Below are 21,440 nucleotides of genomic sequence, written 5' to 3'. Positions count from 1 at the left end.
AGCAGCGGCTCCAGGCCGTAGGGGGTTGTTTTTGTCACCAATCTGGCGATTTTTCACCATGCCCACAGTGTACAGCAAGTACGCCACTTGCAACCACTGTCAGCGGAAGTTGAGCAGAGGTGCAGACCCCTTAAAGTTCAGCATCAGCTCGCTCATCAACCACCTTGCTGCGAAACATTTCCACCAGCATGAGGAGTTCCAGAGGCTGAAGGCATCTGGTGCTGGCAGTGGCACCACACCCATCACTGCACAGCCTTCAGCAGCAGCAGCAGCAACAGCAGCCACCCACCCTCCTGCTCCTCCAGCAGCACCAGCAGGAGTGCAGAAACGCACTGCTCCTCCCCCCTCTGCAACTCCTGCCGCCGACACTGAGGCCTGTTCTGGCAGCCAGTCCTCAGTGGCCTCCTCTGCTGTGTCCGCTGATTCCCGTGCCAGCAAAAGGCCACGCCAGAGCCTTTTGAGCGAGTCCTTCCAGGGGGTGGTTAGGGCTCTGCCTCCCAGCAGCCGTCGCGTGCGTCAGCTGAACGGCTTGCTGGCACGGGCCATGTGCTCCCAACTCCTGCCGTACACGCTCGTGCAGGAGGGGAGCGACATGCGTGCGCTGCTTGCTTGTGCAGCCCCAGACTGGCAGCTCCCCAGCAGACACTTTTTCGCCCGCAAGGCCATTCCTGCACTGCACCGCTTTGTGATGGCCAATGTGGAGCGAGGGCTGGAGCACGCGGTTGGTGAAAGGGTCCACGTCACCATGGACTCCTGGAGCAGCCGCTTCGGGACAGGCCGCTACCTGTCCTTCACTGTCCACTGGGTCAGCTTGGTGGAAGGGGGTGAGGATGGGAGAGCAGCAGCGGGCACAGCAGCAGCAGCAACACAGTGGGTGGTGCCACCCCGCAGGGTCAGGGGAACTGCAGCAGGTTCCTCCGATCCTCTGCCATCCTCCGGCACACCTGGCCAAACCCCCCGCCTCAGCAGCAGCGTGAAGGCCCGCCACTGCCAAGCGCTGCTGCAGTTGGTCAGCCTTGGGAAGACCAAACTGACGGCAACCCATGTGTTGGCCAAACTCCAGGAGCAGGAGAGGATTTGGCTGACCCCCAGAGGCCTCAGAGTCGGAGAGGTGGTGGCCGACAATGGGGCCAATCTGGTTGCCGCAATTGACAGGGGAAACCTGACCCTCATCCCCTGTCTTGCCCACGTGCTGAACCTGGTGGTGCAGAAGTTCTTGCGCACCTACCAGGGGATGGGCGAACTGCTGGAAACGGCAAGGAACGTTGTGCGTCACTTCCGGCGCTCGGCTGCAGCCTGTGCGAGCCTGGAAGACGTGCAAAAGGAGCTGGAGCTGCCACGCCATCGGCTTATCCTTGACGTTCCAACTCGCTGGAACTCCACCCTGGCGATGTTGGAGCGTCTGGTTGAACAGAAGCACGCTGTCAACCAGTACCTTGCCCAGGCCACTGTTTCCGCCGCTCAGAGAAGGGACAAGACCAGCAACATCCCGTCCATCGTCCCCGATGATGACTGGAGGCACATGCAGCAGGTGTGCTTAGTGCTGGCTCCCTTTCTGCAGGCCACTAACATGGTGAGCAGGGACCATGCTATGGTCTGCGAGTGGGTGCCCCTGGTTTGTCTGCTGAACAGGGCCCTTGATGCTTTGCTGGAATAGGGAGCGGCAGCCTTGGACCAGCAGGAGCGGCAAGCAGCTGCACAGTCCACCTCTGAGGGGGAGGAGGAGGAGGACTTGGTGGAGGTCCCTGACCTTGCTGCTGATGAGGGGGATCAGCACAGCGCAGCTGAGTTGGTGCGGGGGTGGAGAGAGGATGATTCGGCAGAGGAGGAGGATGAGGACAGCACTGCCGTCGATGTGCCAGCACACGTGGCCCGCCTCTTCCCAATGGCAGTGCACATGCTGACGTGCCTGCGCAAGGACCCCAGGGTGATCCAGATGAAGCAGAGGGAGGACATCTGGATCAGCATGATGTTGGACCCACGCCTCAAGGGGAAGTTGAGCCAGTTCCTGCCGCCTGCAGGAGGAGACCCAGCGCAACAAATAAGGAGCTTGCAGCAGGCCCTTGTTGAGCGCTTGGAGGAAGCCTTCCCCCAGCCTTCCACCCCCACTGTCCAGCCAGCACAGAGGCAGCAGCAGGTGCCTGCATCCAACAGCAAGCGCCCCACAGACCTGCTGTCTCTCAGCAACGAGCTCTACAGGACTGTAGAGGCTCCGGCAGCAGTGACTAGAGAGGAGGTGCATGCAGCAGCATCCTCCTCCGGTCACAGCCAGCGCCTGACCCGAATGGTGGCTGACTACATGGGGTCCTACAGCGGGCTTGACAGCGATGCCCCTGTTGATCCCATGGAGTATTGGGTCAAGCGCCTGGAGATCTGGAGCGAGCTGGCGCAGTACGCCCTGGAAGTGCTGTCCTGCCCCCCTTCCAGCGTGCTGTCCGAGCGCTGCTTCAGTGCAGCTGGTGGCGTGGTCACCGAGAAACGCTCACGTCTGACTCACAAGTCTGTGGACAGACTGACGTTTCTCAAGATGAACCAGGCGTGGGTGGAAGGCGAGTTCCTGGCCCCTGTTGTCGGCGAGAGGGGGACATGAACTGGCTGCCGGAAGAACCATCGTTAATGTGCCTTACCACCCTTTACCACCTCCTGGCTCCTGCTCACTAAGCCAGCCTGGTTCACTTTGACTATTACGTCGCCTGCAGCCACACATTTTACATCTACAGTGGGCTGCTGTGTACTGCCCTTCTGCTGTCAGTCTGTCGGTGTTTCCCACTGCCAGGGTACACAGATTTACCTTCTGCTGCCGCTCTGCCACCAGCTATTACGTCAAACAATAGCTGCCCCTGCTGCCTGTATTTACCTTTAAAAAAAAAAAAAAAAAAAAAAAAAAAAAGGTTTAATTTTTCTGAGGTGCCCGGGTTGAAAACTGTGTTGTCTCAGTTGTGTATTGGACACGATGTGGGCTGCACGACCGCTGTCTGGGACCTCCTGTTGTGTTTATTTACAGCCCTGGTATCAACGCTAGGTACCAGGGCTATTATGTCACGCTGCCTACCTACCTGCTGCCACACTCACACTACTCTCCTCCATTCCTCCTGCTGCTGCTGCTGCCTGTCTGTGCTTCCCACTGCCAAGGGTACACAGATTTACCTTCTGCTGCCACTCTGCCACCAGCTATTACGTCCAACAATAGCTACTCTCATTACTCCTCCATTCCTCCTGCTGCTGCTGCTGTCTGTCTGTGTTTCCCACTGCCAGGGTACACAGAATTACCTTCTGCTGCCACTCTGCCACCAGCTATTACGTCCAACAATAGCTATATCTGTGTAATTTGCTGTAAAAAAATAAATAAATAAATAAACCATTAAAAAAAAAAGGTTTAATTTTTCTGAGGTGCCCGGGTTGAAAACTGTGTTGTCCCAGTTGTGTATTGGACACGATGTGGGCTGCACGACTGCTGTCTGGGACCTCCTGTTGTGTTTATTTACAGCCCTGGTATCAGCGCTAGGTACCAGGGCTATTATGTCACGCTGCCTACCTACCTGACTGCCTGCTGCCACACACTCATCCTCCTCCTCCTGCTGCTGAATTTACCTCCTGCTGTCTGTGTGTTTCCACTGCCAGGGAGCACATACAATGGCGCTTCCAACATGCGTGCGCCACTAGCTATTTATTACGCTCAAAAATAGCTGCATTTCTTTAAAAAAACAAAAAAAAAATATATTCTTTTTATTAATACTTTGTGATATTATTTTTAGAGGTGTCCGGGTTGAAAACTGTGTTGTCCCAGTTGTGTATTGGACATGATGTGGGCTTCACGACCGCTGTCTGGAACCTCATGCTGTGTATTTACGGCCTGGTACCACCGCTAGGTACCACACAGCCTATTATGTCTCGCTGCCTGCCTCATTGACTGCCTGCTGCCACACAATCATCCTCCTCCTCCTGCTGCTGCTGCTGAATTTACCTCATGCTGTCTGTGTGTTTCCACTGCCAGGGAGCACATACAATGGCGCTTCCAACATGCGTGCGCCACCAGCTATTTATTACGCTCAAAAATAGCTGCGAAGGAGGAGGAGGAGGAGGAGGAGGAGGAGAAGATTATTATTTTGGACACAACTTCTCTTCTCTTTCCACCTTTTTTTTTTAAAGGAACATCCCCACATAATCACTTGCTGTTGTTACTTGGGAAAAAAGATGTTTCTTGCATCATTCACCCTCAAAACAAGTGTTGGAAGCTATTTAAGGCCAATTCGAATAGTCAGCTCGAATACCGACTCGAATAGTGAGCTCGAAGTCCGATATCGAATAGTAAAAAATATTCGACTCGAATATTCGACCGAAGTCGACCAAACTCTAATAATAAAAATCCGAGCATCACTAATGCACAGTCCATTCAGACCATGGTCTAGGATGGTAGAACCACCAGGGGCAGTACCCTGCATCTGCATGTATACAGTATCTTACAAAAGTGAGCACACCCCTCAGTTTTGTAAATATTTTATTATATTTTTTAACGGGACAACACTGAAGATATGACACTTTGATGCAATGTAAAGTAGTCAGTGTACATAACAGTGTAAATTTCCTTTGTCATAAAAATAACTAAACACACAGCCATTAATGTCTAAACCACTAGTAGCAAAAGCAGATTTCCCTCCCCAGAGTCATGCTACATGTTTCTGTTACAGGGTCTCAGGTGTGTTCATTTTGGTGTTATCACTCTCTCATGCTGGGCATTGGAAGTTCAACATGGCACCTCAGGGCAGATAACCAGGGACAGATTTACCATAAGGCACTGTAGTCACGTGCCTACAGGCGCCTGATGATGGAAAGACGTCTCACTCCCCTTCTCTACTGACTTCCTCTTTCCTTCCCTATGCAGAGTCCTGAGCAGAGCATAAACGAGAGGTTACTCACCCTGCTCTCGGCATTCCACCGGTGGGGCACCACTAGCTTCTTAATATTGAGGGCACCTCTGGCTACCTAATGCTAAGGGACACCTGTAGCTGCCTATGACAGGCAAGGAAAAAGTGACAGCTGGGCCAGCCAGCACGATTGTGGTGCAGTGCGGTGGGGGGTTGTAAGTCCATGGAGGGGGAAGTCTAAGGTGAAAGGACATCTGTGCCTATAGGCTCTTGTGATGTAAATCCGGGCCTGCAGAGAACTCTCTGAGGATCTTAAAGTGGACCCTTAACTCTTGTACAGGACTGAATAAATACATAAAGTAATGCATCCTGTATGTATTTAGAGAGTTCAGCCTCATTTGTGTCTAATCATAAATTGTAATCTGATCTTTCCCCTGTGTCACATGACTGCCTATGGCAGAGATGGAAGATAAGGAAGGCCATTTAAAAGCACAGCACTAAGGTAAAAATATATCTGCCGTGAATCAGGAACTAGAAACTTTAGTTTAGGATTTGTATCAGGTGTAACAAAGATTTTTTTTTTTTTTTTGTTTAAAGGTTATTATGCTGTTGCGTATGTTTTAGATCAGAGAGGATGTTCTGAGTTCAGGTCTGCTTTAAGAAAAGAAGTGTTGCTCTATATAAAAGGGGCCTGGGCTATAAGAAGATTACCAAGACCCTGAGACTGAGCTGCAGCATGGTGCATGTCAAGTGATTAGAATCAGAATCACAATAATTTATTTCACCAAGCACAAACGGGGGTTTGTACCCGGAATTGATTTTGGCTTATACAGGTTCTGGAAGGATGGGGGAATAATGTCCGAAAGTCAAGAGCCGAGGCTGCCATACTACGGTGCCACCACTTGCACTTGGCAAACATCTGTCATCCCTAAGGAGACATGGGGGGAGGGGGACAGGGGGAAGGTTCAGCAGTGATGACCCAGTTCTTCATGAAAGAAACCTGCGGTGATGGCTGACGCTGCTGAGGATCCTGATTGCTGACATCTGGCAGTGCTGGCCAAGGTGTTCCAGTTCAAAAGGTGCAGTAGTGTTAATTTCTGTGGTGGGTCCCGACTCCTGGGCAGCATTTAGCAGGGCTGGTCAAGATAATCTGGCTGTCACAGAAGCATCCAGCTGCGGCGGTCCTTACTTCGGGTTTAGTGTCTGGCATAATTTAGGGGATGAACCAGAGGTGTCTCTGCTGTGGTGGAGCAGGAGCAGCCAATGGATGGATGGAGCCGGCATCCATCGAGGCCAGAGGTTTCCTGATCAGCGCAGTGTCCTACCTCAGTGGAGCCCTGATCTCCTGGGTAGCAGCGGTGGACTCCACAAGGCCTGTACCTGCACAGATGACAGACCCAGGTAGCGGCAAAGTGGAAACAACTCCAGGTCCTGGACTCCCCACGACCCACACCAGCGTCCTAGGCTACACCAGACCACACTGCACACCTTCAGGGGGGAAAACAAGGTGAATTGGTAGGGAAAAGGGAAGAAAAAAAAGAGAAGGCCAGAATCGTCTTCCTGAACGTCTGAACAGCTAAATGACCATTATCGTGATTTGTAATATTTAAAATGCATGTTTATGCTGTGTAATTTGTACATTTGTTTATCAGTAAAGTGCACTATAAATCACTTTATTCCTCAGTTGCTATTACAATAGGCTGTTTGGACCAGTCCATCTCCTCATGGGAGAGTCCCAGGGATCCCTTTTATTTTCAAAAACAATCCATTGCTCAGTTCAACTACCAGAGTAATGGGCAGTGGGGAGACAGGCTTTCCAACATCTTTGTATCGGTTTCTTTCCGTAAAGTGCTTTTGCAAAGAATAAAGGAAATACTGAGAATCCTCTGAGGAGAATGACTAGTCCAAAATGTTTTAGATATTTTATTTTTTACTATGTACTTACTGTAAGTGCCAGCAACTTAGGAGAAAAGTAATTTATAGTACATTTACATTTATGTGTATTTACATGTACCATAGTTAAAATTTTACCTTTTTTTTGGCGATAGTGGTCCTTTAACCAGTCAAGCTGATAGGGTTCAATCATTAGCCTCCTGAATCTGATTAGTGCTGCAGAAATTTTTTGTCATATCACTTCTTTCCCCCATCCATTCAGAAATATGAATGACATATTTGACAGCAGAGTCAAATGTATAATTCCATAATGCCAACCATATTGGAAGGCATGCATATATTAAAGGACTTACGAGCCCAAATAGTAAAAAAAAGTTAAGTACCTTAATCATTTTTAAATGCACGGAGGACGCCGTCCGCGCCCTCCGTGCTGTTCCGCCGGGTTCCCGCAGTCTGATCGCCCCCCGTGCCGCTCCCGACCCCACGGACGGGGTCGGGCTCCCCTTCCTCTCCCAAGATGGCCGCCGGAGCCGGCCGCGTCTGCGCAGTCCGCATACGCGTTAGTGCGGCTGCGCAGCTCTAGGGCCTCCCCCCCGATCCACGCACAGTAGCGTGGATCGAGGGGGGAGGCCCTAGAGCTGCGCAGCCGCACTAACGCGTATGCGGACTGCGCGTATGCGGACTGCGCAGACGCGGCCGGCTCCGGCGGCCATCTTGGGAGGGGAAGGGGAGCCCGACCCCGTCCGTGGGGTCGGGAGCGGCACGGGGGGCGATCAGACTGCGGGGACCCGGCGGAACAGCACGGAGGGCGCGGACGGCGTCCTCCGTGCATTTAAAAATGATTAAGGTACTTAACTTTTTTTTACTATTTGGGCTCGTAAGTCCTTTAAGGGCTTTGTTTAAAGAGACACTGAAGCGAAAAAAAAATTATGAGATAATGAATTGGTTGTGTAGTACGGATAATTACTAGAATATTAGAAGCAAAAAAAATCCTCATATTTTTATTTTTTAGTTATATAGTGTTTTTTTATAGCATTGCATCATTCTCTAATATTTGCACTTTCCCCCACTACTAAGCATTCTAAATGATTTTTTTACAGAGCAGGCTGTGAACTTTTGACCTGTCCTGAACTGTTCTCTGCAGAAGAAAAAGCCTGACAGCTGAGATAATAAACTTCAGATAACAGAGCTCTCTGCCACTTTGAAAGTGGCAGAGCTGAATGGCTTGTTTTGTATAGATAACAACTAGAGTGTCTTAACTCTTCCTGTACTGGAAACCATAATAAGGGGCCCATAGACCTAACTATTTCCCCGCCGATATACAGCAGATTCGAACACTGTGATTGAATCTGCTGTGAAATCGTTGCGCAAACGCAAACTATTGATTTCCGTCCTAAATCAATCGTTCCTGTCGATTCCCGTCGAGCCGTCCGTGCGGAAGATTTTTCTCGATCGCTGGTGGGTCGGGAGTGCGTCGATAGCGTCGTTCGAATGCCAGACGACCGACGCAATACAGCGGCAAAACATTACCTGCTCCGTCGGCGCGTGTCGCCGCTGTCACCGATGTCTTCTTCTCCGCTGGGTTCCGCGTTCCGGTCTGGCTGGCTTCACTTCCTGTCCCGGCTGGAAGTTTAAACAGTAGAGTGCCCTCTACTGTTTAAACTTCCCCAGACAGAAAGAAGTGAAGCCCACCGGACCGGAACGCGGAACCCAGCGGAGGAAAAGACATCGGTGACAGCAGGGACACGCGCCGGCGGAGCAGGTAATGTATGTGGGAGGGAGGAAGGCAGAGGCAGCACCACCACAGATTGTGATCGGTTTCATGCTGAAATCGATTCACAATCTGTTTGCGGTAAAGGCAGCCATACAATCCCTCTCTGATTAGATTCAATCAGAGAGAGATCTATCTGTTGGTCGAATCTGATGGCAAATCGACCAGTGTATGGCCACCTTTAGACTTATGTCTCTGCTCCCAATATTTTATTTCTTAGCTGTACTACACATACAAATCATTATATCATAATTTTTTTTCCGCTTCAGTGTCTCTTTAAAAGGATACCAGATATAAACAATATTAAAGTTATTGTTTAGTAAAATGGGTGCCAAAATATAACGTAAAATATTGTTTAGATTATATATATGTTCTACTATTCCTCACTGTAACCTATATTTTTACGTTTACTAAAATTAGGACCAGTAAAAGTGATAAACTATAGTTTAATTTAGCGATATTATACTACTTCATTCATATAGTAAAATATCTTTAATCCTTACCGATATTTTACTATAACCGAACCTCTCTCTATTCTCACACAGAACCTTCCCCTGGTGGTGCCTATCCCTAAGACCCCTCTGGTGGTGCCTAACCTTAACCCCCCTGGTGTTGCCTAACCCTAAGACCCCTTTGTGGCACCTAATCCCCCGTTTGTGTAAAATAATTTTGTATATGATTGTTCATGGTTTTATTTATCATAGAATCAGAAAAAAATAATAATTGAGGAGTCAAACATAAAAATGTGTGTGTGTATATATATATATATATGTATCTATATAAATATATATGTATCTAAGCCTAAGCCTGCTTTAAATTTCTAAATAACTTTATCCCTGACCTGTCTGGTGTGTTCTTTGGACTTCATGGTGTTGTTGCTCCCAATATTCTCTTAGACAACCTCTGAGGCTGTCACAGAGCAGCTGTATTTGTACTGACATTAGTTTACACACAGGTGCACTCTATTTAGTCATTAGCACTCATCAGGCAATGTCTATGGGCAACTGACTGCACTCAGACCAAAGGGGGCTGAATAATTACGCACACCCCACTTTGCAGTTATTTATTTGTAAAAAATGTTTGGAATTATGTATGATTTACGTTCCACTTCTCACATGTACACCACTTTGTATTGGTCTTTCACGTGGAATTCCAATGATATTGATTCATGTTTGTGGCAGTAATATGACCAAATGTGGAAAACTTCAAGGGGGCCGAATACTTTTGCAAGCCACTGTATGTATGTATATATATATATATATATATATATATATATATATATATATATATATATATATATATATATATATATATATATATATATATATATATATATATATATATATATATATATATATATATATATATATATATATATATATATATATATACATACTCAGCAGGGATAACAAAACATTCAATCTACTTTGTAAATTATTTTATGATTCATTTTTAGGAGTAGGAGGATTAATACAATTGTTTATCTCCTCATTTATTTTCACCTTGGGTTCACTTTAAGACAGATCCAGATATGCTCTAATGGTGGCCGCTAATGATCCAATCTTTTTCATCCAATCTTACCATTTTTATGTAATATACGGTAACTGCCTTAATTATCCATTCAATATATTCACTGAATTTACCCTTGTACTACATAGATTTGGTAAAATTGGATGAAAAATGGATCATTAGAGGCCACCTTAAGAATAAGCTACCTTGTTTTAAAACTAGTACTGTACAGCGCTAACCCAAGGTACATGTTATATGTGACTGCATCTATGCAATCCTGGTGCAATCTACCATAATGCTAACCTCACCTCTGCCCTATGCCCAACCCTCAACTCCTCTCCCCTCCATACAAGCCAAGAGCTAAAACATTACTTATCAAAATTATGCATTTTGAGAAGGCTATAAACATGATAAAAACAAGCCATAATGGGGTTGATTTACTAAATGTAACGATCGGTGTAACAGAGAGGATCTGATTATTGGCGATCTGCAGTATCACCAAAAATACAGATATATACCTGATTATTGATGATCTGCAGTATCACCGATAATCAGATATATCACTAACCTCTGGACACCTGAGGTATGAGTGTTTGGGTGCAACAGTAATACTTTGAGGACAATACCTGGAGTACAGGTACAAAAGCAGTAAGGAATATATCACTAACCTCTGGACACCTGAGGTATGAGTGTTTGGGTGCAACAGTAATACTTTGAGGACAATACCTGGAGTACAGGTACAAAAGCAGTAAGGAATACTGCACAAGAGAACAAGTTCCTTCCAGTAGCCAGAGACTCTCCCGAAGGGAGGAGTCAGGCTGGGGGTAGGAAGGGCCAGAGCGTGAGTGACACCAAGGAAGGTGTCACTAACTGATCTGTGAACTATCTCCTAACTGGGAGATAGTTCTCGAGGTCGGGCAAGCCAGGTCGGCAACACACAGACAAAGTACACAGACAGAAGGCTGGTTCAGTAATCCTAAGGAACACAGGGTTTGGCAACAGAGTATCAGATATAGCGAAGTACCGAATCAGTGATCAGAAGAGTAGTCAGGAAAGCAGAAAGTCATAACAGATAATAAACAATGCCTAATCTTGGGTGTGAGCTCTGTGATCATCAACACCCTGGAACTAGTCTGGTATATAACAGAATGGTAACTCAGATTCCTAATCTTGGGTGTGAGGTCCTTGATCATCAACACCCTGGAACTAGTCTGAAGTATAACAGTATAACAGAATCGTAACACAGATTCCTAATCTTGGGTGTGAGGTCCTTGATCATCAACACCCTGGAACTAGTCTGAAATATAACAGAATGGTAACTCAGATTCCTAATCTTGGGTGTGAGGTCCTTGATCATCAACACCCTGGAACTAGTCTGAAGCATAACAGAATGGTAACACAGATTCCTAATCTTGGGTGTGAGGTCCTTGATCATCAACACCCTGGAACTAGTCTGAAGTATAACAGAATGGTAACACAGTATCTGACAATAGGTCTGAGTGCTTCCACGTAGTGATCGCAACGGCAGACAACCAGAGAATGACCAGCACCCAGTATATATAGTAAAGCGCTCTCCAGCGCCTCCCCTAAGTGCTGGACCAATGGGAACTGGTTGAATCGTCAGCTGACCGGCTTGGTCAGCTGACTCCCTTCTGGCTGTCATAAAAGTTCTGCCTCTCAGCGCGCGCGTCCTTCTGAACCTGTGTGGACTATCAGTCCCAGCCACACCAGACATGTGTTGTAAAGCACCCGCTGCGCTGGACGCAGAACCGGCCGCACCGCTATCAGAGCATGCGCCGGTTTCTCCGCGTTCAGCCATACTAGTGGATGTAGGCCCACGCGTGCAAACCGCCACATTGGAGGCGGAATCAGCCGCCTTGTTCTGAGTGCACGCGGCGGCTTTTCCGCATTTTCTCACAGTAACCCCCCCCCCCCTCCCCCCCCTGAGGAGTGGACTCCGGACAGCTCCTACCCGGTTTCTCAGGATGTAGGGTGTGGAATTCCTTCTTTAATTCATCCGCAAGCATGCGGCAATCAGGTACCCATGTTCTTTCCTCAATGCCATAACCCTTTCAGTGAACCAGATACTGTACTGAGTTCTGTACAATACGTGAGTCTAAAATCTTTTCCACTTAATACTTAGGTTGGTCATCCACCATCACGGGGAGGAGGAGTGGAATCTACATGCACTGCTGGCTTAAGCAGGGATACATGGAACGATCTCACACCATGCATGCTGGCAGGAAGATCAATGGCATAAGTAACATTATTGATTTTCCTGGTTACTGGGAAAGGACCCACAAATCTGGGTCCTAGCTTGGGTGAAGGCGGTTTTAAAGCCAAATGACGAGTGGACACCCAGACCAAGTCTCCTGGCCGGAACTTCCACTCTATGGAACGTTTCTTGTCATCTTGTCCTTTCTGACTCTGAAAAGCCTTCTCTAGATTCTTTTTCACAATTCCCCAAATATTTTTAAATGACTTTTGCCAAGCCTCCAGAGCTGGAAACGGAGTAGAAGCTACTGGCAATGTGAAAAACCTGGGCAACCTTCCTGTTACCACCTGGAATGGAGAGAATCCAGAAGAAGAGCTTTTCAAATTATTGTGTGCAAATTCTGCAAACGGCAAGAACTTGACCCAATCAGTCTGTGCATCTGCAACATAACACCTTAGAAACTGTTCCAGAGATTGATTAATTCTCTCGGTCTGACCATTGGTCTGTGGGTGGTAGCCCGACGAAAACGAGAGTTCCATGCCCAACTGATGACAGAATGCCCTCCAAAATTTAGAAACAAATTGGACTCCCCGATCTGACACTATATTTTCCGGAATGCCATGTATCCGGAAGATATGCAGGATGAAGAGATCGGCCAACTCCTGGGCCGAGGGGAGTCCTTTCAGGGGCACGAAATGGGCCATTTTACTGAATCTGTCGACTACCACCCAAATGACTGACATGCCCTCAGACTTCGGGAGTTCGCCCACAAAATCCATGGCCATTTTACTGAATCTGTCGACTACCACCCAAATGACCAACATGCCCTCAGACTTCGGGAGTTTACCCACAAAATCCATGGACAAATGGGTCCATGGTTCACTCGGGGTGGGTAAAGGCTGCAATGTTCCCACAGGTGCCTGACGGGAGGGTTTACTTCTTGCACACACTGCACATACTCCTTGCAGTCAGTTGCCAATGAAGGCCACCATGCACATCTAGCAACAAGGTCCTGTGTTCTGGTGGCCCCAGGATGTCCAGCATTTTTGTGGGAGTGGAACATCTGCAATATCTGGAGGCGGAATGGCAACGGTACAAACATGACCCCCTCAGGCTTTCCCTCAGGGACATCCTGCTGGAATGGACTTAACGTTTCAGTCCAGTTCCTCCAGGTCTCTGTGGCTGCCAACACCACTTTCTGTGGGAGAATAGTCTCTGGGTCTGAGGGCTGTGCTGTCTCTGGCTCAAAACATCTGGATAAAGCATCTGCTTTAATGCTTTTACTACCCAGGGTATACGTAACTACAAATCTGAATCTTGAGAAAAACAGTGACCACCGAGCCTGTCGGGGACTCAATCTCTTAGCCCCCTCGATGTATTCCAAATTTTTGTGATCAGTGTAAACTGTAATCGTATGTTCTGCTCCTTCTAGCCAATGACGACATTCTTCAAAGGCCAACTTAATGGCTAGGAGCTCCCTGTTGCCTATATCGTAGTTTTTCTCTGCGGGTGAAAATCTACGGGAGAAATGGGCACACGGGTGTAACCTTCCCTGCAACCCAGAATGCTGAGACAGCACAGCCCCTACCACAACCTTCGAGGCATCTACCTCCACAATAAAAGGATAGGAGATGTCGACGTGTCTCAAAATGGGGGCAGTACAAAACAATTCCTTCAGGGTGGAGAAAGCAGCAAGGGCTTCAGGGGACCAGTGGTTAGTATCTGCCCCTTTCTTTGTGAGGCTGGTGAGGGGTGCGATGACTGTGGAGTACCCCTTTATGAACCTTCTATAGTAGTTAGCGAACCCTAAGAATCTCTGGAGAGCCTTCAGTCCCACCGGCTGAGGCCATTCCAGAACAGCAGAGACTTTGGCAGGGTCCATAGAAAGGCCCGAAGTTGAAATTATGTACCCCAGAAAGGCGACAGATGTTACCTCAAAAATGCATTTCTCCAACTTGGCATATAACATGTTCTGTCTTAGCTTGCGCAACACAAACCTGACATGATCCCTATGCTCAGAGAGGTTGGCTGAGAAGATTAGTATATCATCCAGATATACCAGGACAAATTTGCCTAAAACTTCTCTGAACACCTCATTAATGAGCTCCTGAAAGACGGCCGGGGCGTTATACAACCCGAAGGGCATCACCAGGTACTCGTAATGCCCATCGGGTGTGTTAAAGGCCGTCTTCCACTCATCGCCCTCTCTGATCCGTACCAGGTTGTATGCACCCCGCAAATCCAATTTTGAGAAAATCTTAGCATTGGTGACCTGAGTGAATAAATCGTCCATCAAAGGCAATGGATAGCGATTTTTTTACTGTGATTTTATTCAGGCCCCGATAATCAATGCACGGCCGAAGGCCCCCGTCTTTTTTCTTTACAAAAAAGAAACCTGCTCCAGCAGGCGACCGGGAAGGGTGAATGAACCCCTTAGCTAAGTTTTCACGGATATATTCCTGCATGGCCAATTTCTCAGGCCCAGATAAATTGTACAGATGACCTCTAGGGGGCATACAACCAGACCGGAGATCAATTGGACAATCGAAAGGGCGGTGTGGAGGAAGTTTATCGGCTGACTTAGGACAAAACACGTCCGCAAACTCAGAATATTGATCTGGCAATTCTTCCACGTGAATCTTGGTCTTACCCAAGGTTACCTTCGCTAAACAATGATGAAGACAATGGGAAGACCAGCTCGTTAGCTGACCAGTGGCCCAATTAATCTGAGGTGAGTGAAGTTGTAACCAAGGCATGCCAAGAATGATCGTGGAGGTTGTCATTCATAAGACAAAAAAATGCACACTTTCTCTATGCAACACCCCGATAGTGACTCCCACTTCAAGAGTTTGTGACAGAGGACTGTTACCCTGCAGAGGAGAATCATCTACGGCGGTAACCTGAATCGGTGGTCTTACCGGGGTGACTGGAATACCTAATTTTTTTGCAAATTCACAATCCATAAAATTAGCCGCTGAGCCTGAGTCAATGAAAGCTTCCGTGACTTCAAACCTATCTTCCCACGAAACAGTACAGGGAAGAAGCAAATGTTTATCATCTAGGGGTAAAAATTGCACGCCTAGGGTATTACCCCCGACTACACCTAGGCAGTACCGTTTCCCGACCTCTTAGGACAATTCTGCACTCTGTGACCCCCCTCTGCACAATAAAGACAGAGCTGCTCTGATATTCTGCGTTTCCGCTCCACTTGAGACAATTTAGACCGACCAATCTGCATTGGCTCCGGTGGAGGTGAAGCGGGTGGAAGTGGAGTCACTGGGGGTGCAGTGTGGGACACTACTCTCACATGTTTTTTTTCCCCGAGTCTGTCTCTGGTAGCGCAGCCGGCGATCTATCCTGATGGCGGATGAAATGGCCTCATCGATGGATTTAGGTTCAGGCTGACTTAACATAAGATTGGAGACCTCGTCTGATAACCCTGATAAAAAAACAATCTAAAAGAGCAAATGTGTCCCACCTGGCCGATACTGACCATCTCCTAAATTCAGCAGCATAATCTTCAACCGGACTCTTGCCTTGACGTAAAAGTTTGAGCTTCCACTCAGAAGTCGAGGCAATGTCTGGATCATCGTAAATTATAGCCATAGCTTTAAAGAATTCCTCTACAGAGGTCAGGGCCTGATGACTGCTGGGAAGGCTATAGGCCCAGGTCTGAGAATCGCCTGATAACAAAGTTTTAATAAACGTAACCCTTTGGGCCATCGTTCCTGAAGAATTGGGTCTTAACTCAAAGTATGATAACACCCTACTTCTAAAATTTCGGAAGTCACATCTGTGACCAGAAAATTTTTCAGGTACAGGCATACGTATGTCTGTGCTATGAGGAGTTCGCACTTCCTTCACAGCCGTCTGGAGGGTTTGTACAGTTCCAGACAAAGCGTCCATTAATGTCTGGTGGCTGCCCAGCACTTGAATGATGTTTTCCACCGAAGTGGTAAGTGCGCCCAGACGGCTGGTGAGTGCGTCCATTTGCATTTGGTCTGCCGTTCTGTAACGATCGGTGTAACAGAGAGGATCTGATTATTGGCGATCTGCAGTATCACCAAAAATACAGATATATACCTGATTATTGATGATCTGCAGTATCACCGATAATCAGATATATCACTAACCTCTGGACACCTGAGGTATGAGTGTTTGGGTGCAACAGTAATACTTTGAGGACAATACCTGGAGTACAGGTACAAAAGCAGTAAGGAATATATCACTAACCTCTGGACACCTGAGGTATGAGTGTTTGGGTGCAACAGTAATACTTTGAGGACAATACCTGGAGTACAGGTACAAAAGCAGTAAGGAATACTGCACAAGAGAACAAGTTCCTTCCAGTAGCCAGAGACTCTCCCGAAGGGAGGAGTAAGGCTAGGGGTAGGAAGGGCCAGAGCGTGAGTGACACCAAGGAAGGTGTCACTAACTGATCTGTGAACTATCTCCTAACTGGGAGATAGTTCTCAAGGTTGGACAAGCCAGGTCGGCAACACACAGACAGATAAAGTACACAGACAGAAGGCTGGTTCGGTAATCCTAAGGAACGCAGGGTTTGGCAACAGAGTATCAGATATAGCGAAGTACCGAATCAGTGATCAGAAGAGTAGTCAGGAAAGCAGAAAGTCATAACAGATAATAAACAATGCCTAATCTTGGGTGTGAGCTCCGTGATCATCAACACCCTGGAACTAGTCTGGTATATAACAGAATGGTAACTCAGATTCCTAATCTTGGGTGTGAGGTCCTTGATCATCAACACCCTGGAACTAGTCTGAAGTATAACAGAATGGTAACACAGATTCCTAATCTTGGGTGTGAGGTCCTTGATCATCAACACCCTGGAACTAGTCTGAAGTATAACAGAATGGTAACACAGTATCTGACAATAGGTCTGAGTGCTTCCACGTAGTGATTGCAATGGCAGACAACCAGAGAATGACCAGCACCCAGTATATATAGTAAAGCGCTCTCCAGCGCCTCCCCTAAGTGCTGGACCAATGGGAACTGGTTGAATCGTCAGCTGACCGGCTTGGTCAGCTGACTCCCTTCTGGCTGTCATAAAAGTTCTGCCTCTCAGTCCCAGCCACACCAGACGTGTTGTAAAGCACCCGCCGCGCTGGACGCGGAACCGGCCGCACCACTATCAGAGCATGCGGCGGTTTCTCCGCTTTCAGCCATACTAGTGGATGTAGGCCTACGCGTGCAAACCGCCGTGTTGGACGCGGAATCAGCCGCCTTGTTCTGAGTACACGCGGCGGCTTTTCCGTGTTTTCTCACACTAAAGACTCGACCAAGAGACAAATCTCTCTCTAATCAAATCTGAGAGGTCTGTCAGCTGCCCATGCACTTTAGGCTGATTCTTGATCAATTTCAGCATGAAATCTCTCAGAAATTATCCGCATATGCACAATTGTGCATATGTGCATTTATACGTTACCTGTCCTGTGTCACAGCAGCCACTTCCGAATCTGCCACTCTTCCATTAGCCACATACACGCCGCTAGCGTGGTGCGTGTGTGTATGCCGACAGCATGTATGGGCCTAATGGAGGAGGATTTGGAAGATGAATGGGCCCCGTGACACAGGACAGGTAATGTATAGATGCATACATGTACATTTATACACTGGAGAAACCCTGCCAAGGGGTTTCATCGCTTTCATCGCTCGTCCTGATATCGCTTGCAGTTACCACTGCACACTCAATTAAGCAATTCGGCCCTACATCTTGCAGCACGTCCGACCGATACATGCAACCAATTTCGGCTCTAAATTGGTTGCATCGTCGATTGAGCATGAACTTGGCAGCAACAATTTTCATTTGATTATAATAATCAAATCGGATGGTCGAATGGTCGCCAAGTTGCCTGATTTATGGCCACCTTAATGTTCTCCTGAGCTTAGAATGAAAGTGTTTAACAAAAATAGCCTGCGATTTTCTTTGAAAAACATATCTATTTTTAGGTGTCAGAAATTTTAGGTAGCAGCAAAGTGGAAGCATCAGATTTTGCCACCTAATAGCTGGACTTTTCTCCAGCTTAGTAAATTATACCTAATTTGATTTTGTTTGTAAACAAATGTATTTTCTTCTGGGAAACAAAGGTCCTTGTTTGCTCACCTCTAATTTCCAAGTTTGTCGCACATACTCCCTCATCATGTTGTCTCGAATGTTATCAAATATTCCAGGTTTGTATTCCACCCCACTTGGCCGATTGCAAGGTCTGCGGAGAACACAACACAGTCCATCTGCATCTTTCGAATAGTATTCACACAGTTCAGCAGGTCCACAATGTGACTTTCCTCCCATTATAGCATAAGTGCCATTCAGCTGCCGTTCCACAGGATAATGGTGAAACTGTAGGTTAAAGACCATAGAAATGACATATCCACCAAGAGTTCGATGACACTGCCTGAGCAAGAAAAGTCCATCCATCATTCCAGCCAGTTTTAGGAACTCTTCAGCATCAGCTCGAGAGATGCTGCCGTAGAAGAAGGGCAAATGAGCAGCAGCATCTGGCATGTTCAGGGTTTCATAAACTTGAAGGCTGCAACAGGTATATTGAAAAAAAGTTTATTCAAACATAAATCTTAAGAGTAAATCATTTTTCAAGTCTAATGTATTACAACTTAACAGAAATACAAACAATCCAAAGTAGGATCATCCACCTAGGCCGGTGCTTGGGACCTAATGGGTGTCAAGGGGCCCACCTGCCACCTTCTCTGACCTCTCTGCACTTCAGCTTACCAAATGGACTACTACCTTGCCAAGGGCCTCATTACATCTTAATCCATCTCTAACAAACACACATCTCTAATTTATTATGAAAGGGCTAACAGAACATTTTTATCCATGGTATACCAACAACGTTTCTTGCATTGGATTAATAGTCACTGAAAACCCAACCAGTGCCCCAGTGCCCATCTGGAACAGGTCTATATAGCCCTAGTAGAGTAACTAAATAGAGAACGATGTGAGCTAAGAACATACGATTTATCCCCTTCCACAGTCCAGTGCTCAGTGATGACAATGATGATGGACTTCATGTTTTTTGGCCCCCTCCCCCATTTTTTAACTTTGTTACTTATTGAAGATTGTAAAATCTATGACTGTCAGTACAGTACTGTATATCCAGCAGTTATTAATAGTTTCTCTGCCTGACATTAAGATCAAGAGGAGCTCTTGCGTTTGATTCACACAGAAAGACTGGACACCACCTTACATATTGAGAAAGGGACAAAAATGTTTTTCTTAAATGGAAACCTTTCATTTGTCACATACTATCGGGAACCCAGCTCAACAAATTCATGGACCATTTCCTATACTTAGGCTGGTATTGTACAGTGCAATTGGCAGGTACCCTAGAAAATATTAAAGAGGACCCAAACCAAACATTTTTTTAATTTAAAATATTTAGTTGCACCACTCTGACACATACAAAGATAAATAAACACTCCTTCAAGCCTATGAGCATTTCAGTGCATGCTTTTCACCCTTCCCTTTTCATAACTAGGGTTATACAGGTGGCAGCCATTAGCAATTCCTCCTTTGCCGGACACCTCCTACTCCGCCAGTCTGTCGGATTCTGTCCCAGCAATATGAAAGGAAGGTAAGGGTTCCTCCAATAAATGTAAAATATTTTATATTTGCCATCATGCAGCTTAAAAAAGGCTGCTATTTATTATTATAATTTAGACAATAGATTTTATTTCTGAAATCTTGTATTTTTAATTTGAACCACTTTAACCACTTAAGGACTGCAGTCATAAAACCCCTTAAGGACCAGACACAGTTTTCCATTCAGACCACTGCAGCTTTAACGGTTTATTGCTCGGTCATACAACCTACTATCTAAATGAATTTTAGCTCCTTTTCTTGTCACTAATACAGCTTTCTTCTGGTGCTATTTGATTGCTGCTGTGATTTTTAATTTTTATTATATTCATCAAAAAAGACATGAATTTTGTCAAAAAAAAATATTTTTTTTAACTTTCTGTGCTGTTTCAAATAAAGTAAAATTTCTATAGAAATAATGAGGATAAATTATCCTAGTTATGCGCTCCTCACTTCAAATCAATGATAAAATATTTGAATTAATTGAATTAATATAACACTAGTTGGATCGCCTCCTGTTATAACCTATGTGTGTTTCACAGTCCACTAATCATATATAAAAAAACAACACGGCGCTCAACATCCTTTGCATACAAATGTCCTCAAAATAAGTCCAGTCCTCCAAAAGTTCCGCAGGATTCACTTGTTCTTCATATAATAAAACAATAAACGCTCACCAGAACTCGTGGTCAACCAATTACTATCACCTTGTCACGTTTGTGGCCCAGCCAGTGTATGCAGGATTCCTCACTTTCCATCAGCTCCTCCACACAAGTAAAAGAAGTAAGGTGCAAACAAATAGCGTAATTCTGCTTCAAAACTGCATACAGGTTTAGCATCACCCGTGCGTTCCCCACTAGCAGTCCACATCACCCGGTGTGTCCTTCACCAGAACAATAATACAAGCCTCTCACCGGATATAATGCACTGACCGACAGGGACCAGCATCAACAACATATATGGCATCAGCCGATGTTCTTAATGAAGTTAAAATCACTTGGCCTAAGACTCAGAAAGATCTCGACATAGCATAATTCCGTTTTATTCATAAAAGTTTAAAAAGTAGTGCACTTACAATTTTCAGAATACAATGCGCATATAAAACCAGCATGTAGCGTCTTCCATGCTCCGTAGGCCACGCCCTACTAGTTTTGTCACTTGACTCATCAGAGCCGTACTCAGGAGAAATAGTATAATGTGTTTTGGGGTGCATTTTGTGACACTTTTTTGCAGCCTAGGTGCGCTAAGGGGCCCAACGTCCTATGAGTACCTTTAGGATTTCACAGGTCATTTTGAGGCATTTGGTTTCTGGATTACTCCTCACGGTTTAGGGCCCCTAAAATGCCAGGGCAGTTTAGGAACCCCACAAGTGACCCCATTTTAGAAAGAAGACACCCCAAGGTATTCCGTTAGGAGTATGGTGAGTTCACAGAAGATTTTATTTTTTGTCACAAGTTAGCGGAAATTGATTTTTATTGGGTTTTTTTTTTCACAAAGTGTCATTTTCCACTAGCTTGTGGCAAAAAAATAAAATCTTCTATGAACTCACCATACACCTAACGGAATACC

The 21,440-nt window shown here is 46.3% G+C and overlaps 1 protein-coding gene across 1 annotated transcript in view; it reads right to left on the bottom strand.

The window, feature by feature from the left end:
• Positions 1-21,440, bottom strand: part of ZAP70 (zeta chain of T cell receptor associated protein kinase 70) — a 188,315-nt gene that overhangs the window by 119,175 nt on the left and 47,700 nt on the right. Inside the window, exon 2 of the mRNA XM_068233768.1 lies at positions 18,378-18,804. Coding sequence (XP_068089869.1) covers positions 18,378-18,779 — 402 coding nt within the window. The 5' untranslated portion in view covers positions 18,780-18,804. The remainder of the gene's footprint in view (positions 1-18,377; positions 18,805-21,440) is intronic.

Source organism: Hyperolius riggenbachi, chromosome 1 (assembly GCF_040937935.1).
Source record: "Hyperolius riggenbachi isolate aHypRig1 chromosome 1, aHypRig1.pri, whole genome shotgun sequence".
Classification (NCBI taxonomy): domain Eukaryota; kingdom Metazoa; phylum Chordata; class Amphibia; order Anura; family Hyperoliidae; genus Hyperolius; species Hyperolius riggenbachi.
Note: the sequence above shows the minus strand (reverse complement) of the source record. Positions and strands in the feature narration are given on the sequence as shown.